Source organism: Ailuropoda melanoleuca, chromosome X (assembly GCF_002007445.2).
Source record: "Ailuropoda melanoleuca isolate Jingjing chromosome X, ASM200744v2, whole genome shotgun sequence".
Taxonomy (NCBI): Eukaryota; Metazoa; Chordata; class Mammalia; order Carnivora; family Ursidae; genus Ailuropoda; species Ailuropoda melanoleuca.
Window position 1 is genome coordinate 52,295,773 of NC_048238.1, and position 16,608 is coordinate 52,312,380.

Sequence of the window (16,608 nt, forward strand, 5' to 3'; positions counted from 1 at the left end):
ATTAATAGACTTGAAAACACATTTCCTAAGAATTATTAAAATAAAATATTGGGATAATTTAGATATAAATAGAAAGTTCTGAAAAATTAATTCTTCACATACTTGAAGCAAGTTATATGATAAGCATTAGACTATAGCTCCATATACCTTGGTTCCAGTTTTTAATTACATCTCTAATAAAATTTTTATTAGTCCAACAAATGTTTGTTAAGTATTCTTTATAAGCCAGGCACACTAAAGAAGCTCACAGTATCATAACTGACAGACATCTAAATAAATAGTTGCTGTGTAATATGCACAAATGCTATGGAAGCAAACAAGAACTGACTCAAGATGGAGGACTGAACACATACTACAGCTCTACCCCTTCTCCAAATCCCTAGACATGATGTGTGTGTGTGTGTGTGTGTGCTTGTATAAAATATATATCATAAATACACTGTACATTTTACTATAAATTTATATATAGGCTATAAGTGTACTACAAACTTTAGTATAAATTTTATATACTATAAATCCCTAGAAATTTTGTGTTACATCATATATATATAATACATATACTCTCTAAGGATTTATATATACACACGTAAATATATACACATTCCCTAGAAATAAGAGAAAATATATACATATTTTTCTTATTCAATAGGAGTCCTGGAAAATAAGGGGCATTTTCATTTGACTTGAAATTATGAGGAACCTCTGAAAAACAGACAACAAATGGGATGAAACAAAAACCCACACACCAAAAAGCACAAAAATGCAAAATGTGGAAAACATCCTGGATGTGAACAGTAGTATCAGGCAGCTGGCTTCCCCACCAAGACATATCTTCCCTCCTCCCCAGGAAGGAACAGTGAATACAATCACTTAAGCTAGAGAAAAATAGAGTTCCAGGTGGCTGACAACACAGGCCAATGCAAAACATCCAGCCCTACCTCTTGATCAGTCACTCAGTTCGGGTTCTGGTAAACAGAGTGACACGGCATTCTCAGACTATCAAGGAATCTCAAATCAAATATGAGCAAGAATCACCAAACAATTGAGGGAAGCCAACCCCATGAAAAGACATCACACTCAACAAACAGAAGACTATCTAAGGAAATAGAATTAAGAGAACTAACAGATGGAAACAAAGAGAAATAGCATTATCCACAGAATTGTGTAGCAGTCACAATCAGTAAAATGCTCCTTTTAGTTTTCTATCTTGGAAATCAACAAAGCCAAAAATGCAAATATTAGAAGTTAACGGAAGTCGGAAGGCTAAAGGTGAGGGAAAGGTAGAGAGAACACAAATGTACAAATATCCTCACAGGGTGGAAAGTAAAAATATACTCTCCAAAATTGATGGAGAGAGAAAAAATTTTTTTGCATTTTTTTATTATACTCAGCCAACATATAGTACATCATTAGTTTTTGATGTAGAAAAAATTTAATATATTACATTTAAATTTTAAAAAGGTTTCCATCAGATAACTTAAAAATAGTACAATATAATTAACAAAAACTAAAAGAGGGAATGGGGAGGTAATAGATAACAGGAAGATAAATCTTCATCTATCATAGCAGAAAAAACATCATATATAAAACTAATAAATCAAGATATTATTATTATTATTATTATTGGCTGAACTACATCTCCCCAAAATTCATATGTTGAAGCCCTAACTCCCAGTACCTCATAATGGTACTGTATTTGGAGATAGGGCCTTTAACAAGGTGAGGAAGTTAAAATAAGACTATTGTGGTGGGCCCTAATCTAATCTGACTAGTGTCCTAATAAAGAGAAATCTGGATACACAAAGGGACACTAGAGAAGCATGCATACAGAGAAAAGGCCATATAAAAACACAGCGAGAAGGCAGCCATCTGCAAGTCAAGGAGAGGGGCTTCAGAAGAAACCAAACTTGCAAACACCTTTATCTTGGACGTCCAACCTCCATAATTTTGAGAAAATAAATTTCTGTTGTTTAAGCCACCTAGTCTGTGTTATTTTGTTATGTCAGCACTAGCAAACTAATACAGTGATATGAATGCATGATTAAAATATATGGAGGTAGCCATGAGAAGTGAAAACAGAAATAATTACAAGTAATAGCTTTAAAATAAAAAAAAAATACATACGAGGCAATTAACTGCATCACCCAAATATCCATGGAAGGAAGCTGGTTGAACATAAGGTACATGTACCAACTGAATACTGTGTAGCTATAAAAAATGACGAATATCTCTAAATGCTGCTATGGAGTGCTCTCTAGGATGTAACATTAAATGAGATGGGGAAAAAAAGGTGGAAAAAAACTCTATACATGGAATACTACCATTTATCTAAGAACCTTTGGGGTGGAGAAAGACATTAATATATACCTGCTTGCTTTATTAAAAAAAAGGATAAACAAAATAGCTATCCACAGGGGAAGTGAGGGAACAGGGTGGAGAGGACACAGATAGAAGGTAGACTTATCTGAATATACTTCCTTCAGTAGATTTAACTTTGGAACCATGTAAATATCTGACATAATTATAAAACAAAATTCAATCATAATAGCAGGAAAAAAGCAATTGCCAAAACTCAAAAGCCCAAAAAAAAAAAAAGAAGAATAATCTGGGGCACCTGGGTGACTCAGTCAGTTAGGCGTCTGCCTTCGGCTCAGGTCGTGATCTCAGGGTTCTGGGATGGAGCCCCAAATTGGGCTCCCTGCTCAGCGGGGAGTCTGCTTCTCCCTCTCCCTCTGCCCCTCCCCTCCACTCATGCTCTCTCTCACTCAAATAAATAAATAAAATCTTTAAAATCAATCAATTAATGTATCAAGTCAATAGCTTCATCACAGAAAAAGGAATTATTTCAAGTACTTCTAAAACAATATTTTCAGGGGCGCCTGGATGGCTCAGTAGGTTAAGAGCCTGCCTTTGGCTCAGGTCATGAACTCAGGGTCCTTGAATTGAGTCCTGAGTCTGCTTCTTCCTCTCCACTTCCTGCTCATTCTCTCTCTCTCTCTCTCTCTCTCTCTCTCTCTCTGTGTCTCATGCTCTTTCTCAGATAAATAAAATCTTTAAAAATATATTTTAATAATATTAAAAGAATACTTTGACTATACATTCCTAGTGAGATATATGCTAAGAATAAAAAAGGGCAAAAAATTTATTGAACTGTTTTTAGAAATCATTCTTAGTAACAACACTGATATTGATGTATTATGAAACAATTATACATTTTTTGGACAAAACAAGTTATTCGTTATATTAATGTCATTAGGCACCAAGATTGTCAGGGCAGGAAAAGAGACACAAATATAAAATCAAGAAGCTAAGTAAAATCTTATAATCCTAAATATCAATTAGAAATACCACTATGAGGGGCATCTTCGTGGCTCAGTCAATTGAGCATCTGACTCATCTGAGCATTTGGCTCAGGTCATGATCTTAGGGTCATGGAATCCAGCCCCATGTTGGGCTCCACACTCAGCATGGAATCTGCTTGTCCCTCTACCTCCCCTTCTGCCCTGCCCCCAGTCCACATAGGCACTCTCTCATTCTCTCAAGTAAATAAATAAAATTTTAAAACAATATATCACTATGAACTCATTATATATTTTCTCTTTCACAAACATGTATTTCATAGCTCTGTCTAGTAAAAAGGTCTAGAAACAAAGACCAATGCAGTAGCAATGAGCACTTGTAATTTCCAGATTGTGGTTTCTAAATAACATTCTCCACAAATGGAAACAGCACTCTTTTCGAGGAATGACTAGGGCAGGAACTATACAAAATGAGACTGGATATCCTGTCATACCAGGAATCAAATTTTGATGATTACTTCAGTTTTACTATTAAAGATTACTGGAGTAGTGTCAAAAGGCTTCAGAATCACTTTAAGAGGCTCCTTCTGGCCAAAGATAGGTGCCTCAATAAGAATAATAACTAAAATGGATTGAAATTCATTACAAATGTTAAAATCCATGAGTTCACAATGATAGTTTAAAAAAAAAAAAACTACCTGATCATTTAAGGATGTTAGAGAACCAACTCATTCTGAAAACTGCTTAAAAAAAAGGAGGGGGGGAGTCAAGACTGTCATTTCTTTTTTTTTTTTTTTAAGATTTTATTTATTTATTTCACAGAGAGAGACAGCCAGAGAGAGAGGGAACACAAGCAGGGGGAGTAGGAGAGGAAGAAGCAGACTCCGAGTGGAGGAGCCCGATGTGGGGCTCGAAACCAGAATGCCGGGATCACACCCTGAGCCAAAGGCAGACGCCCAACGACTGAGCCACCCAGGCGCCCCAAGACTGTCATTTCTTATAAAGGTATACTTCAAGGTAACCAGATAGTTGATGAGGGAATGTTTCTCTCTATCCTAGTTAATAAACAAAGGAATATAGAAGTAGAATGTGCAAACCCCTACAGAAATAATGGACCCAGGGACAATAGTCATCAAAGGGCACTTATACAACAGAAGAGACAAATGGAGGGGTGCCTGGGCGGCTTAGTCATTAAGTGTCTGCCTTCGGCTCAGGTCATGATCCCAGGGTCCTGGGATCGAGCCCCACATCAGTCTCTGCTCAAGGGGAAGCCTCCTTCTCCCTCTCCCACTCCCCCTGCTTGTGTTCCCTCTCTCTCTCTGTCAAATAAATAAAATCTTTTAAGAAAAGAGACAAATAGATATTGGTACCTCCTGATGGAAGTATACCATACAGCCTATGAATTATTCTTGACAAAACTGAACCTGAATCAGATCACGTTTCTAAATCTACCTACCAGTTTACAGGAAAAACAGGGGACAGAAGACTATATTAAATGATACCATACAGATGCAGTCATCAGAATCCAGAATTCAGGAAACTTTATAGGACAAACAACCTTGTTTCTTCAACAAATACATTTGTTCAACAGATTTTAAAGAGGATGGGGGAAACATGTAGATTAAAAGAGACATATTAACAAAATAGAAGGTGTGGAATTTCTTTAATCCTGGTTCTAAGAAACCAAATGGAGGGAGGGGCAAGAAAAGAGCATATTAGTGAGCAAGAGCAAGTGAAAGAATGAGAGTGTGAGAGTCTGAGAGTGTAGGAACAAGCAGGCAGGAGGGAAGACTGGATATTTGACGATTTTAGGAAATCTTTGTTAAATTTTATCAGGTGTGATCATGGACATTGGGTTTGTTTGAATTAAAAAAACACCTTGTCAGGGCACCTGGATGGCTCAGTAGGTTAAGCATCTGGTTAAGCATCTACCTTTGGCTCAGATCATGATCTTGGGGTCCTGGGATGGAGCCCGGAATAAGGCTCCCTGCTCAGTGAGAAGTCTGCTTCTCCCTCTCCCTCTGCCCTCCACCCCACTCACGTTCTCTCTCTCAAATAAATAAACAAAATCTTTTTAAAAAAAAAAAAGACACCTTGTCTTTTAGAGACACATATTGAAATATTTATGAACAAAATGATGTGTTTTGTATTTTTCAAAATCATCCATGGGGTCAGGGGTTTGCTGTTGGAGGAGATACAGAGAAAATGAGTGGTCAGGAATTGGTGATTACTTTAGCTGAGTGATGGGTAAATGGGGAAATCATTGTACTATCTCACCTATTTTGTACGCACATTTAAGCTTTTCAATAAAATACTATTTTAGAACACTGGGAAAAATATTTTCCACTAAAAAATAACACTTACTTCTAGGGAACAAGACAGGGGTAGGGAATGATGAAGCAGAGAACTGTCACTTTTTATTACTTATCATAAATTCTGAATTTAAGTTCAATACTTAGTCCACTGAACCACTGTAATAATGATAGTACTGCTCAGACCTTTAATTGTAATAGGTACAATTATCATAAAAGAAACATGGATAGCACCTAAAGGATATAAGCCCCGTCCCGTTTCACACTGACTTCAACCATCTTCACAGAAGTAACGGCTATTTCACGGCACCTGCACTTTCTCCTCATTTAGTTAGGACTTACCAAAATCTGTCTTTGAATAGATTCTTCTGAAGCAGCTGAGCCTCCACACATGCACACCAACTTGCAAGCAACATGCCGTACTGCAAAACAGTAATTAGACACCCCTAAACACGACACATTCATTTTCCTTTTATATATACTTAGAAAAAGAGGAGCAAAGTGAAACCAGTCTTATCAAAATAACAGTAAAGTCCTTTTAAAAAAATCAATTATCAAAAGTATATGAGCTGAAAATTATCAAATGAATTATTTGCTTAATGCTCCAATCAGACAGATATTTAATTTTCAAACGTTAAGTTCTGCAGGCCTTAAACTCTGAAGACTCACTGAAGATACCCAGTTCCATGTGATGCTTTTGTATGTATTATGCTGACAGCAAAATAATTCTAAGTAAAACTGGAATCGAAAGCTATTTATATTTAACAGGGATGCCTGGGTGGCTCAATCAGTTAAGCATCTGCCTTCGGCTCAGGTCGTGATCCCAGGGTTCTGGGATCGAGTCCCACATCAGACTCCTTGCTCAGCAGGGAGCCTGCTTTGCCCTCTGCTTGACACTCCCCCTGCTTGTGCTCTCTCTCTCCCTCTCTGGCAAATAAATAAATAAAATCTTTTTAAAAAGAAAGCTATTCAACATCTGACAAAATTTCTGAACATCAGAATACTTTTAGATTATTCCCCTAGATGTGAATCTTTCTAAATATATTCTTTTCTGTTGATGATGTAAAAGTTCTCAAAGTATAACTTAGAAAATAAAGATTATCTTCATTGGGGCGCCTGGGTGGCTCAGTCGTTAAGCGTCTGCATTCGGCTCAGGGCGTGATCCCGGCGTTATGGGATCGAGCCCCACATCAGGTTCCTCTGCTGGGAGCCTGCTTCTTCCTCTCCCATTCCCCCTGCTTGTGTTCCCTCTCTCGCTGGCTGTCTCTCTCTGTCAAATAAATAAATAAAATCTTGAAAAAAAAAAGATTGTCTTCTTTATACAGTTCGTTTCCCCTGAAAATAGGAAAGTTTGAGTAATTGTAAGCTCTTTATTTACATAGTTTCTCTCATCATAAAATGTGCCCAATTTTTAAAGATGACTTCACAAATAACTGAACTAGTTGTTTTGATGTTTGATCTCAGCAGCCATTCAACCTATACTAGTGCCATTTTCAATTAATATTCCATCGAAAAAGAGATTTGCCCAGATGAAATTATGAGGTGTTTGAAGTCAGATTCTCATTACCCATCATGAAATGTAAATTCTATTCATCCTTTAATAAAGTTGTTTCTGAAAAAAACTCCCAATAAAATAACTCCTAATCATATATTTACATTGTCTTGCTTTTCCTGTTTTGAAAAGGTATCCTTTACTTTTTCCAAAGTTTATGAATTCTTTGGTCCTCTCAAGGAACCTGATCTCTCAATCATTTTCCCTCTTCAATGATACCTTCAGTACCTCCCTCTCAATTTACTCCTTCCCTTCTACCTTCACACCTCTCTTCCTTGAAAAACATCAACTAACCCCACTGTGCTTCAAGCTTCTATCCCACTTCTCCTTCGTTCAAAGAAAAACTTCTTAAATCGAATGGTCTACAACCTCTACTTTCTTGCTACTCACTCATCTCCTTAGGACCCTGCAATCTGTTTTGCATCCTTACCACTTTACTAAAAGTGCACTACCAAAGATCACCTTCCCTGACTTCACAGCAACATTTCACGAGGACCATAACCTTTTTAAAAATAAATACTACTTCCGGGGCACCTGGGTGGCTCAGCTCATTAAGCTTCCGATTCTTGGTTTCAGCTCAGGTCCTGATCTCAGGGTCGTGGGATTAAGCCCCGCCTCAGGCTGTGTGCTAAGCACAGAGTCTACTTGGGATTCTCTCTCTCCTCTCCCTCTGCCCCTCCCCTGCTTGCACTTGTGCGCGCACTCTCTTGCTTTCGCTCTCTTGAATAAATAAATTTTTTAAAAAATGCTACTTCCTTCGCTTCACACTATCTTGGTTCAGCATTGTGCAGTGTCCCTCTATGGCAAATGCATTAGTCTAAGAACTTTGGTCCCATCACCACATTCTTGATCTGGCTGTTTATAGTTACCACCAATAAGCCTTCGGGCCAAAGGCAGCTGAGGCCAAGACAGAATGCTACTTCAGTATAAAGATGTTTTCTTCCCTGCTGTTGCTTTCTCTTTGTCTTACCAGCCTGTTCTTGGCCCCTCTATATTATAAACATATTGGTTAGGTGCTTGCTGACTCCTTATGTCTGCCTTACTCTGCTCCATCAGTGCCCAAGGCTTGATATTTCAGCTGACTTCAGACAACACAGTGTAGTATCCTCTAGCATCTGTGAATTCTTTATTTTTATTGTTAATCCACTCCTTCCCAGATCCCCAAGCACAACGTATGCCTGGCATTTTTCTTCTGGAGTCTTACCTTGTCCCTTTCACTTACTACCTGCCATAATATGGTATGACAATCCTATAAGGAGTAAGTATTCAATAAATGGATAGTGAGTCTCCTCTAGAATAATCTGACTGTTACTTTTGGTCTCCTATCCTGGTTATTTTTCTTCCCAGTCCTTAACTGCTAGAGTCAAGGTAAAAATCTCACTACCCTGTTCTCTCAACACCATGTGTTCTTAAAATTTGGTGCATGAAAACAGTTTTCAAATTATATACATGCCCAGGTTTTATCCCCTAAATCTAATAAATCAAAGCCTCCAATGGTGGGGCCTGAGCATCTGCATTTTAACAGACCCCACAGGTGATTCTTATTTATACCAATATTTAAGAATAGCTGCTCTTTATTTTCTCCCTCAGAGAACTCAACTACTCGTGTGGCCTCAACAATCACCTCCACGTGAATAATTACCAAATCTCTAGGCAACCTGACCTTTCTCATAAGCTCTAGTCTCATATCTCCAAACTTACTGTCATCTCAAATGCAACAGGTCTAAAACTAAAATTTACAAGTCATTCCTCTACTTCTGGCTTTCCTGTTTCTGTTCAGTGCTCCATAATTCTTCCCAATAACAAAAAAATTGTAGGTTATAAATCCTGATAACTTTTTCATCACATGCCATAATCCAGGCACACTGAATTTGTTTCTAAGGAGACAAAATATCTTCCAATCAACATATTTTTGGAACAAAACTCTTAAATCAGAGGCTTCCTACACTACATCCTGTTTTCCACTGTTTCTTAAAATTAGTAGACACAGAACAAGCACCCAAATGTCTAATTAAGAACCGCTACATACACAGAGTCAGTACATTGGGAGAGGTCCATCTACCAGATCTTTACTATTTGACAAATAGTGAAAAACAGCTATAACGATATTTCTTGATATACAGAACAGTAGGAGTTTAGATTTTAAAATCACACAGTTCGAATGTATACTAAGTATCTCCAACAGATAAATTTCTAACTCTTCCCTCCCCATAACCACAGGATCAAAGGCTCCGAGGAGCAATATCAACATTTACCTGAGAGTTAAAGAGGTAGAACTATTCTCTAAACATCCTCATAGAGGAATGGACTAATAAATAAGTATATTATTGACTATATTAACCACTGATCACCCTAGACCTACACTGCAATTGTACACAGTTTGGTTTATATTCATAAAGATAAACAATTAGCAATGAATTCTACTTGTTGCATACAGACAAAATTCATTTGTCCTTACAAAGCCAAGCAGCCCAGAAATTCACGTTTTGGCTGGCTCTACCCTTTATAAAGGGGCAATAAATATACTTTCCATAAATGCATTAACTGTCACTATCTTTGTTGGAAATTGGTAACTGTCAGCACACTAGACCCAGAAATTTAGCTAAAGCACTAGAACTCTGCCAGACTGTGGACCACATATAACGCACCCAAGAAGATGAGTTTGGTTTGGGGGTCTTGTTTTATTGTTATTCTTTTTGTTTGCTCTCACAGGTAGAAAAAACTTCTATAATTTTTCTTAGTAACTCAGTCCAAAGTTCATCAACCCACCTCATGAGGAAATTATTTACCAATTTTTAAATCTAAATCCCACACATGGCAACATCTCTCATTCTGTTATTAATGGAGAAAGGAAACTACTATTTGATAGTCCTTCAGAACCCTGAGGATTCTGATCATCTCTTCTCCAGGGCAAATAATCCATGTCCTTTAACATTTCCTCAAGTTCTCATTTTCCCACCCTTTCATCATCTTTGTTGTTCACCACCAGACTATTTCTTGCAGTGATGCTTTTATTAATCAGGAGCTAACCTCTGAAAAAATCATAAAATTCAGGATGTTTGCCCGAGAAACTTCTATGTACGGGTCATTTTATTTAGTTTTATTTTAACAAATATCCATCTATAAACTAGTCAAAATATTATTTAAACTGCAGGAACACACCCTAATGTATAATAAAAATACTACTCATGGGGCGCCTCGGTGGCACAGTCGTTAAGCGTCTGCCTTTGGCTCAAGGCGTGATCCCGGCATTATGGGATCGAGCCCCACATCAGGTTCCTCTGCTAGGAGCCTGCTTCTTCCTCTCCCACTCTGTCTGCTTGTGTTCCCTCTCTCGCTGGCTGTCTCTGTCAAATAAATAAATAAAATCTTAAAAAAAAAATACTACTCATACCATGAGTCACAAAATGGATACGTACGTTTAGCTTTCTGCTCTTCACTTATAACCAAACCTACTCTCTTGGTAACTGCCCAGTTCCACAGGTTTACTGCCATTTCTTCAACCTGAGCAAGAGAAACATTTTCTTAGCCAGTTAAAATACCATCTACCTCCAGTATTATTTTTCTTGCATGTTTTATGCTTACATGACTATTGTGGGTCATTTACAGGCCCTCCGTAATCTAGTCCCATTCTACCTCGCCTCTCCCAGCACGTACCCACTGTTAGAATAATTATTTGGCTGTCCCACAAACACAACTTGTTCATTTCTCTCTATGCACTTGTATTCATACTATTGGCTTTACCTAATATACCTCCTCCCATTGTCTTTATGTAACTCAAATCCAGTTCAGTCTCACCAGGAACAAGTACAAGCTTTCAGCAACTATACAGTCTACGTTGATCTCTCTCCTCTTTGAATTTCTATATTCATTAAGTTTCACATAATTGAGCATGCTGCTTTGTATCATTTATTCTTTGTTTTAGCTGTTATTAAGCCATTAGGCTTGAAAATCCAAAAATAGATTTCTACGTATTTATAATGGTTAATCATGAAGACTATTTTTTATTCATACAGGACATTAATTAAAATGGTGAATCATCCAAACTTATCAGGAGCACCTGGCTGGCTCAGTCAGTGGAGCTTGCAACTCTTAGTCTTCGGGTTGTGAGTTTGAGCCCCACAATGGGTGTAGGGATTCCTTAAAATTAAAATCTTTCGGGGGCACCTAGGTGGCTCAGTCACTCAAGCTTCCGCCTTAGGCTCAGGTTATGATCCTGGAGTCCCAGGATTAAGCCCCACATCGGGCTCCCTGCACAGTGGGTCAGTGGGGAGTCTGCTTCTCCTTCTCCCTCTGCCCCCCCCCACTGCTCCTTCTCTCTCTTGCTCTCTCTCTCAAATAAATAGAATCTTCACAAATAAAATAAAATATTTCAAAAAAATTTATCATAAACAAAATTATTTTTATACCAACCTGAGCATCCTGTATTTCCACCATAGACTCCCTGTTGATATTTGCTATGTCGGAGAAGAGTCTGTCAATTGCCTCAGGTATGTTGGGTGCGTTATCTCTTAAAATCAGGTTTTCAACAATTTCTAAAATAACAATGGATGATAAAACTGCTGTGAACCATATCACCATTGGCTGAAAGTAGCAAATCATTTTGAAATCTGTTCCTAGATCTTTGGTAAAATGAATATAGCATGAAGAAACTTGAATTATCCTTAGAGTAAAACCAAATGGGAGATAAAGTTTCATGTAGCTAAGGGTAGAGTACAATTTTCAAATAAAATTTGTACTCCCTGAGAGTCACTTGTTTATAACTTAATCATCACTCTTTCTCAGGAAATAAAATGCACTGACTGCACAAACAGTTAGGTCATCTTAAAACTACAAAATAGAAATTAACAATGTCTTCAAAACTAGAAAATGTAGAAATTCTGAAAGGAGACTTACATATGTGCCCTGTAAAACTAAAATACTTATTAAATACTTTTAAGCATTAGATAGACATAACTAACAATGCTGGCTCTGAAGTCTTGACCTTACTTTGTGAGAAAAAAATGACATGCCCAATTAGCAACAACATTAACCAGTTATTGAATCTGTACAAATGATGTCACCATTTCTAAACAATCTGAGCTCCAGACTCCATATAACTGAATCTTACTAGGCCATAGAATTCCTTAAAACCAAAGCATGATGTAAAATTGATGCCTTTCATATTATCAAATTGAGATTTTTCCCAACTCATATAACAGAGGTCTCCATAACCTCTACATGTCTCTAATTCTTACAACATTTCTGAGTATCAACTAGCAAGAATGTTAATATTCATAACAATACTATGCACTACAGAGCACCTTCTGAAAGAATTTTTAACATGCTACAATAATCTGCTAAATGAAAAACTGTCCGTTAAGCATCAGAAAATAGATTCACATTAAGACTTCATAAAGCAAGGGGCACCCAGCTGGTTCAGCTGGAGCATGCAACTCTTGATCTCAGGGTTGTGAGTTCAAACCCCATGTGGGGCAAAGAGATTACTTAATCAAAAAATAATAAAGACTTCACAAAGCAAATTATGCTCAAATATACTCAATTTTTTACAGCTCATGGAATCTTTAGTACTCACTGCATGAGCAGAGGTATTAGGGAAAATATACCATATATATTTTGTACCTCTCAGGTGATGAAATATATACAAAAAGAAAACCCTCTAGCTTCCCTACTCCCATAAAATAGATCGTGGAAAGACTAACATTAAATATCTTGATTCTTATAAGATTAGGCAAGTATTAGGCTGAGAAGCATATATATTACAGCCCTTCCTTGAAATACTGATAACAGAATTAGGAAAGTTTAGAATGGGAGAAAATACCTGCAAATCATATATCTGATAAGGGATTAATATCAAAAATATATAAAGAACTTCTACAATTCAAAAGCAAAAAACCAAACAATCCAATTTAAAAATGGGCAGAGGATCTGAATAGACATTTTTCCAAAGAAGACATACAGAAAGCCAACAAGTGCCTGAAAAGATGCTCAACATCACTCATCATCAGAGAAATGAAAAATCAAAATCACAATGAATTAGCACCTCACACCTGTTAGAATGGCTAATATCAAAAAGAAACAGGGGCACCTGACTGGCTGGCTCAGTCAGTACAGCAGGAGACTCTTGATCTCAGGGTCTTGAGTTCAAGCCCCACATTGGGTGTGGAGCCTACTTAAAAAAAAAAAAAGACAAGAAATAACAAGTGTTGGTGAGGATGTGAAGAAAAAGGAACCCCTGTGCACTGTTGGTGGGAACATGAACTGGTGTAGCCACTATGGAAAACAGTATGGAATTTCCTCAAAAAATTAAAAATAGACCTACCATATAATCCAGCAATTCCACTTCTGGGTATTTATTTGAAGAAAATGAAAGCACTTACTTGAAAAAATATATGCTCACCCACATTCATCGAAGCATTATTTACAATAGCCAAAATATGACAACCACCTAAGTGTACATCAACAGATGAATGAATAAAGAAATTATAGTATATATATATATATTTTTATATATATATATATACAATGGAGTAATATTCAACCATAAAGGTGAAGGAAAACTTGCCATTTGTAACAACATAGATGGACCTTAAGGACATTCTGCTAAGTGAAATAAGTCAGACAGAGAAAGACAAATATTATATAATCTCTCTTATATGTGGAATCTTAAAAAAAAAAGCTCATGGGTGCCTGGGTGGCTCAGCTGGTTAAGCCTCCGCCTTCAGCTCAGGTCGTGATCCCAAGGTCCTGGGATCAAGTACCGAATCGGGCTCCCTGCAGGGAGCCTGCTTCTCCCTCTGTCTCTTCCCTCTGTTCGTGCTCTCTCTTGAATAAATAAAATCTTAAAAAAAAAAAAAAGCTCATAGATACAGAGAACAAACTGGTGATTGCTGGTGGGGGCAGGGTGGGGGTCCAAAATGGGTGACCAGAGTCAAAAGAACAAACTTCTAATTATAAAGTAAATTAAGTCATAGGGATGTAATGTACAGCATCATAACGATAGTTAATAATATTGTATTGTGTATTTGAAAGTTGTTAAAAGAGTAAATCTTAACAGTTCTCATCACAAGAAAAAACATTTATAACTTCAATGGTGACAGACATTAACTAGACTTGTTGTGGTGATCATTTCACAATATGCACAATGACCAAATCATTATGATATACACCCGAAACTAATATAATGGTGTATGTCAATTACACCTCAATAAAAAAAGACTTAGGAAAGTTTAAAAATTGTTTTTAAGAATCCAAATATTATTTGAAAACAAATTCCTTTTTTAAAGATTTTCTTTATTTATTTGACAGAGAAAGAGAGCACAAGCAGCGGGAGCAGCAGACAGAGGAAGAAGCAGGTTCCTGATATGGGACTTGATCCCAGAACCCTGGGATCATGACCCAAGCCAAAGGCAGACACCCAACAGAATGAGCCACCCAGGCATCCCTAAAAACAGATTCTTGAAAAGTTTTTGAAAAGAAAACAAAAACCCAATATAAATTTTTAATCTGAGTTTCTTTTTTAAAAAATTCAAAAATACTTTAGTAGAATACTAATCATAACTTGTGGTTACATAATACATGAGACTGTGAAGACATTAATTTTGATTTGTGAATGTTTTCTTAATGTTTTATATAATTCATTCTCTGTCAATATAATCCTGGTCCTTTCAAAACATACTTTCAATGTCATTCAGTTGAGCAACTTGATTGACACCAGCTGAGGCAACGACAGCACTGCAGTGCTTTAGGATAAAATGCAGTCAGCAAAGCTGAGTAAGTAGTAGACGTCACATAGCTAAATGGTTGACTTACACTATGAACGAGAGACTGGCTTCTGGGAGAAGCTCAGAAAAGAGCTTCTATAAATACTGCCTATTCCTAAGATCTGAAGACGACATGCTGTATTAAGGTTATATCCAGCAAGACTGCACATTTTGAAAGAACATGATTAAATTATCTTCCTAACTACTGAAATAAACTATGATATACTGCAGGATTTCAGTCGATTTAATTTAAATGAGATTCATCCTGAAGGGGTCACTCTATTGAGATAGCCATGTTATAGCCATGTTAATCAGTACCAATTAATTCTGATTTGGTAGACAGCATTCTAGGTACAGAATAATAGAAAATAAGCATTTTCCTTATCCTTGAGAAAGGGAGCTTCCATTACAACATGGAAAAAAATCTATCAAAAGTCCTGCCAAGTCTCTCCCTGTGGCCTCCATCAACTCAGCCAGTCATTTGAAAGCCAAAGCAGCTCAAAGACCTGTCAGGATCAATTCAAGATTTTACTCCAAGTCACAATGATTATCTGCAACTTCTTTAGTGAGAAAAAAACAAAAATGACAATGAAATTAACATTTGCATAGTGCTTTACGGCCTCAAAGCTTTTTCACATGCATTCTCATTTAATCATCAAGCTACTCTGTAAGGGAGGTATTTTTATAAGATGTAGAAACTGAGATTTAACAAAGTGTAATGACTTCTCAAAGGTCATACAAAGAGAAAAATAGCAAACTAGGATTTGAACTCAGGCTTTTTAATTTGAAATCCTGTACTTTCCACTATTCTGTTCTATCAGGAAGGGCCTGAAGCAAGTGATATGCCAAGACTGACACAACTAAAAAACAGCAGGGAGAGAAAAAATGAGCCAACACTGTTCAGAGTACCACACTACAATTCTGATTGCGGGCTAAGAAAAGGTGTTCCGGCTGAGGCTAGTCTGAATGAGCATAGCCAAATATCCAGTGTCAAAAGGGCATGGCAAACTCAGGCAAACAGATTTAGTCACGGTTTAAAATCACACTGTAAATAATACTTTCTATGGTCAGAGAGATCATCATTTTTATACAATATTCCAGGAGGTCCCAACTGGTACAAGAGAATCCAAGCCGCAAGTCATAATGCAGAAGTCAGCGGGAACTGCCATAGCTCAAAGAGAACTATTCACAGCGGTATATTGTACTTCTGAGCAGCATCTTGGTCCTGGAGGGCAACTAGAAGAGGATGCAGGACAGGCTAAGTCCGTGAAAATCCCAACAAACAGAAATGATACAGCTAGCTCCAAAGCTCAACAGGTACCTAGAGTTTGCCCCAGCATGTTAAATCTCAAATCTGACAGCCAGGAGGACTTTCACTTCAAACCAACTTCTTCCCTACTCCACAGTACTGCTATTCTTTTTGGCCCTGGACAGAACTAGCTCAGAACTAGCTCCTAGAAGCCTGGGCTCAACAGGAGATAAAGCTATATAAAGTTTTGGAGGGCAATTGGCTGGGTGTGGGGGGGAAGCAAGAGCTGACAATATCACGCTAACCAAAAAGGAATTTCCAGTTTGATTCTGGTCAAACTGTATCAGTACAAAGAATGTCTCAAGAGCCACAACTCGGTCCTCTCAACCAAATGCACACTGTGTAAATGATGCAATTAATCTAGGTATTTTAT

At 37.3% G+C, this 16,608-nt stretch overlaps 1 protein-coding gene across 2 annotated transcripts in view; it reads right to left on the reverse strand.

Moving 5' to 3' along the window:
* TEX11 (testis expressed 11) overlaps positions 1-16,608 on the reverse strand; it is a 279,061-nt gene that overhangs the window by 238,149 nt on the left and 24,304 nt on the right. For both annotated transcript variants that reach the window (XM_034649574.1, XM_034649575.1), the window contains exons 3-5: positions 11,577-11,698; positions 10,583-10,667; positions 5,954-6,033 (exon numbers count right to left, since the gene is read on the reverse strand). In XM_034649574.1, the coding sequence (XP_034505465.1) occupies positions 5,954-6,033; positions 10,583-10,667; positions 11,577-11,698 (287 nt within the window). The remainder of the gene's footprint in view (positions 1-5,953; positions 6,034-10,582; positions 10,668-11,576; positions 11,699-16,608) is intronic.